The sequence below is a fragment of the Oncorhynchus mykiss genome, chromosome 28, assembly GCF_013265735.2.
Source record: "Oncorhynchus mykiss isolate Arlee chromosome 28, USDA_OmykA_1.1, whole genome shotgun sequence".
Lineage (NCBI taxonomy): Eukaryota > Metazoa > Chordata > Actinopteri > Salmoniformes > Salmonidae > Oncorhynchus > Oncorhynchus mykiss.
Window position 1 is genome coordinate 32,968,426 of NC_048592.1, and position 5,686 is coordinate 32,974,111.

Sequence of the window (5,686 nt, forward strand, 5' to 3'; positions counted from 1 at the left end):
AACTCAGCAGGAGACAACTGTATTGCTCCAAAGGCTAAAGGAGACCCTGACATGTGTTAATGACAGAGAATAAGCCCACTAAACCCAGGGACTATGTGAATTATGCGTACGCTTCCTCCCACCGCATACACATTTGAAAGGGAAAGGTTGCGTGCCAAACGATACTCTGTTCCCTACAAAGTGCACTACTTTTGACCAGAACCGTACGTAGTGCACTATATATGAAATAGGGTGTAATTTGGAACGCTTCCATGGACTCAGTTGGATCACTGGCGAGCTTGGAATGATTACATATTTGTCTTTGGAAGGAATACTGTATGCATACCAATGACGTGAATAATTCCAATCCTAGAGTGGTTACTCACTTGCTTGGTGAGGTCTATAAATGTTTCAGTGATCTGGGTTCCTTCCAGATCCTTCTATCAACCCTTCTGACTGTGTAATGCACTACCATTACGTTTGTCTCTTTTGACATGATTGAACCGTTTGTAAAAAAAAAAAATATATAAAAAAATTAAAAACATTTTTATAATATGTTGTTTATTCCAATAATTACTCTCCAGACAATATATACAAGTTACAACTAAAAGCCAACATAACATATTATTATAATAAATTATTGAATTAATACAAGCAGTGGCAAGACATTTAACGGTAAACAAGATGAATATTGCATATTAGTATTCTTACACGGTCTGTTCATGTTTGCTGTCTAGATGGGGAACATTTTAATTGATAGCTGTAAAGTCAAATCTCTTCAGAAAGTCTCTCATTAAAAAGGTACAGCTTTCCACAATCACACAACTAGTCAGCGACAGGCATTGCACTGCAAGGGAATTTGGAAGGGTGCGTGTGTGTCTGTGTGTGTGTCTGTGTGTCTGTGTGTGTGTGTGAGTGTGTGTATTGTGCTACTCTCGGCTTACGATGCTACAACCAGTCAGAGGAGTCGCTGGTGGCCTCCCCTCGCGGCTCATTGAAAACGCAGGACCGTGACCTCCGGCGGTACATGGTGGTCCCGGGGCCTTTTCTCTTGGTGAGGTGCAGGTAGATGTCTGACGTGAGGAACCTTGGGTAGCAGTCTTTTTTCATCAGGCTGTAGACTTTGCTCTGCGCCGCATCGAAGCAGGTATTCGTCGGCGAAGCCATGGTCTTCTGGATGGCCACCTTGGAGGCATAGTCGATGTTGACCTAAAAGACAAGTGACACTATTATGAGTATGTTGAGTGGATGGGGCTAATCAACCCTTAGATATGGTGATATGGTAATAGCACCACCTTTCCTTCTGATTGGCTAGGTGGAAGTTTCACTATATTGTTTTAAACCAATCAAATCTACTCTGATCTCTACAAGCGCATAGGACGTCAGATCTAGTGGTACATTGAGATTGGGCCAGTGTGTGCCCAAAGTATGTGTCACTTTACACTCAGTTTAGTACCAAATGCATTCTATTGGCAAGTTGAACTTCTTTCAGGTCAGTCAGTGGAAGAGAGGTCAAAATACAGTCATGGAAGGTGAAGAGCTACAGTTTATGGCTGGCCCAAGTCTCACTAAGGCACTGTTTTGAGTTGACTTTACTCAGAGCCTCCCTGAGGCATTGTTTTGAGTTGACTTTACTCAGAGCCTCCCTGAGGCATTGGTTTGAGTTGACTTTACTCAGAGCCTCCCTGAGGCATTGTTTTGAGTTGACTTTACTCAGAGCCTCCCTGAGGCATTGGTTTGAGTTGACTTTACTCAGAGCCTCCCTGAGGCATTGTTTTGAGTTGACTTTACTCAGAGCCTCCCTGAGGCATTGGTTTGAGTTGACTTTACTCAGAGCCTCCCTCAGGCATTGGTTTGAGTTGACTTTACTCAGAGTCCTCCATATAAGTAGAATGTGGTGTCCATGTGACACTTTTCAGTCTTCACATGTCACTGTCCTTGCAGCACATTGAACACCAGACTGAAAAGGTGTGTGGTTTTGAAGTCCTGCTTGCTTATTATCTGACTGAGCGAATGTCTTGATCTCAAACTGAAAGTGCGTGGGTGTTTATATCACTGGTTCAGTTGCTGCTAGTCGCAGAGAAAGAAGACCACACGGTCACATCAGTCTTCATCCAATGCTTCCTGTGGGTATAAAGTCTCTAAACTACATGGTTCTGCAATGGTCATGTCTGTCTCACTAGGGGATTAGAGCCATTTCTAAATCACATGGTTCTCAGGGCTCTTGTTCTAGCATCTTACTCATTGTAACTTCTGCATAGTTCCTGTGCATAGTTTATAAAGGTCACCGTATGTATACCAGTGAATGCTGATGCATCTAATCAGCCATTCTTCAAACTAGATCAAGATCATAGAAGTGCAAAGAAGATCAAGTTGTATCTTTCGTTGAATAGTTTAATAAGTCCCATTGACCAAGCATCAGCTTCAGGGAATTTATATTGATAGGGCCCACAGTTTTTCCATTGCCACTGATAAAAATCCCCCAGCAAAGCCTATTTGGTTTCATTTCTCGAGCACTATATATATATATATATATATACCTCTTTTGGGGCCTCGGCTTCAATGAAGACAGAATACATGTGCTTGGCTTTGGAGATGAGCCGGATTTCCGAGTCGATGGTCTTGTACTCCTCACAGGCCAACCAGAACTCAATGTTCTCCTCACTGAACTCTGTCCTGAGGAACTGAGAGAACGACTCCACTCCGTCTGCATCGGGGGGAGAAGAACATCCTCTTTAATGATCTATTGGATTCAATGAGGAGGTCTATGTGAAAGAAAATTAGCATGTACTGTTACCAGAGTAATGGCCACAAAGGGATCTGCATTATGCCCACTTGAGGCTAATGCTGTAGATGTGTTACTGTGTAAGCACCCGATTGATTGAATTCCAGACTATATTCACTGAAAGACATGCCTTATATTTGTTTAGGCTACTTGTTTATTATTTATTATTTATTTGTTTCTTGTTTATTCATATTCATAATATAAATTCCAATGCTCTATAGATTCCAAACCTGCTCTCAATGAAAAGTGGGAAAGATAATATTAAACATTCAACCACTGATCTCTGTGGCACTCTAGACCAAAATGATTTATAGCTGTAAGAAAACACTCTTCAATAGACATATCAGGAAGTTAGACAGGTTTGAACATCTTACCAAACACTGAAAACATCTAGTCAAATTCCATTGTTCTTCTCTAACCTTTAATTTCCCAAAAGACACTGTTTCTTCCCATTAAAGTTGTGCTTTGAACAAAAATGGTTTAGACTCGCAATTTGTGAATAAATGAGATATCGCTGACTTCCATCTAACCTGAATGTCTGATCAGATCTTCAAAGGAGTCGCTCCATCTCAACGCTGCCTCTGGTGAGATGCTGAAGAAAACAGTCAGAGATATAATTTAAGTCCTCTGCTAATGATGATGCATTCATTTGTTTATATATATTTCGGGTTTGATCCTTTTGAAAGCTGACGGTGGGCCATGTTTAGATCCTGTTGTTTCCCTCTTGTATTTGGATTGAGGAAAAGTAACTGCATATTGCACAAATTTAAAGGGATAATTCAGCTAAATTTCATATTTAGCTTCATATTCGTTTCCTTGAAGTAGTATTTGGGCGATGCTGCTTTCAAGGTAAGGTAACAATTATCTAAACATGTGAAATATACCTTTACAATTGAAAATGCTCTTCAATACAAATTGGGCATCTGGGGCAGTTAAACATGTTAGGTTATTCTGCGGGGCAATCTCTTTCCATTGCTTTGCCTTTATCCTTGACTGATGTCTTACTTGTTGTTGGTGGTGGCTGTCTTTTTTCCTGGACTGATGTTTTCATGGGAGCCTGACTTGGTCAGCAGAAGGCTCAGTCGGCTCTTCTTGTCTTTCAATCTGCAACCAGAAGGAATGAACACCGGTGACTCTCAGAAGACACATACTGTAACTGGACATAATGATAGTACATTCCGGGTTATTCCACAGCTGTTGAATCATAATGCACAAAATCACTAGCCTGGTCCCAGATCTGTTTGTGCTGTCTTGCCAACTCCTACGGTTATTGTCACGCCAAACATTGTTTGAGTCGACAAGACGCCACCAACATACAGTAAATGGGAACCAGGCTACAGAATCACAACAACAGAGGAGTGAACCAGACATTTTGTTACTCGTGCTGAGGACCTTTAACACGGATGTTCACATGACAACTGAAAAAAATAGTCCCTGTTCTTTCTTTTCACCTTAGGTCACATGACATAAAGGTCAACAGATCATGCAGTGTTTCCCTGAAGGCAGCAGTGGCATCTCATGTATGGATTGCCCTTGAGAATACTAGCAAAGCAAGACGGCATCAGTGAGCTAACCAACATTCTGAAACTAGAAACCAACCACCAAATAATGTCCAGAAACACAGAACAAAGGGAAAAACCAAGGGAAAATGTACTTCTGCACCTCAACTCAGACAGCCACAGGAAGAGCAGCACTCACTCACAGGAAGAGCAGCACTTTCAAGAGAATTTGCATAGACAGGAATTCACGGCGACAGCCACTGAAACTGTGTCGTGAAACTATCATTCACAACAACTTCTATTTCCCTGTCTCTAATTCCTTTCTAGGTTGTATTATTCAACTGTTTGAATAGTTCATAGATGGATTTAACAGTGTCACAATTTACCCCCATCGCGTAGAGTCATTTAATTTGCCTCACTGTTCTACATCAAAAGTATCAACAAGAGACAGCTACAAACTGAGACAGCTACAAATGACTCCTTAACGCCTACTGTAAGGCTCCAGTTGTCTTGGCAAATACTCTGACGCAAATAAAATGAACCAAGGTACAAAACTCAGAACTGTTCATTCTAAGGTGTCACCTTAATGAAGAAATGTTTGTTTTCTCATCTCCAGCTATTTGAGGCCATGGAAATGGCTTTCAGGTACACATGTACAGTCTCTGTAGAAACAAGTCAAGCATGGTGCTATGGCCAACCCTTTACATCATGAAGTTGACAGCAACACTTAAAGAGTGGAAGAATAAGTCACACTTAAAGAGTGGAGGTCACAATATCAGATTGCATATTCATATTAAAGGTATACTTTGTCTGTCTTTCTCCAATTCTTGTTGCGCAATGCAAATATAGGAAGTGGCATTCTTACAAAATGTAATGAAAGAAGGACTTAGAAGCTTCATAGAATTGTTCAAAGACACAAAAAATCAATTGCTGCTTTCAATAAAATAAAAAGGATCAGAAGATTTCGAGTGAGAAATAAAATGACCTACCTGAAATGACTAGCTTTCATTCTCGGTGCCAACAAGTCCTCAGGACAGAGCATTTTGAAATATGCTTCCTCTTTTGGGGCAAAAAAGTTCAATTGAGGAAACAGAAAAACAAGTGTTTCCATTCTAGCTTCCTTCTAACTTTAGCATATATGAAAGCAGAGCACAATCAGTTCTTAGTGCTCCTTTAACCCTATGGTTTGTCCCACATCTCTTTTTAAAGCTACAACATAGCCCAAACATTTCCCCAGTACCTTCCACGCTACTTCCTGACCTAGGTAAACTACTCAGTTTACCGCATCATCAGTGACAGAGAAAATCCCCCCCACGCTCAACATCCTGCTTTAAACCGAGCAACTATGAACTTCAAATCAAATCAAATCAAATCAAATCAAATTTTATTTGTCACATACACATGGTTAGCAGATGTTAATGCG

The 5,686-nt window shown here is 40.7% G+C and overlaps 1 protein-coding gene across 1 annotated transcript; it reads right to left on the reverse strand.

Moving 5' to 3' along the window:
• Positions 1-523: 523 nt before the first annotated feature.
• On the reverse strand, positions 524-5,443 carry rgs18 (regulator of G-protein signaling 18). The gene is given in 5 exon segments (NM_001124640.1): positions 524-1,188; positions 2,520-2,686; positions 3,295-3,356; positions 3,770-3,868; positions 5,253-5,443. Coding segments are annotated over 5 exon segments (711 nt in total). The 5' UTR covers positions 5,375-5,443; the 3' UTR covers positions 524-927.
• Between the last annotated feature and the right edge of the window lie 243 nt (positions 5,444-5,686).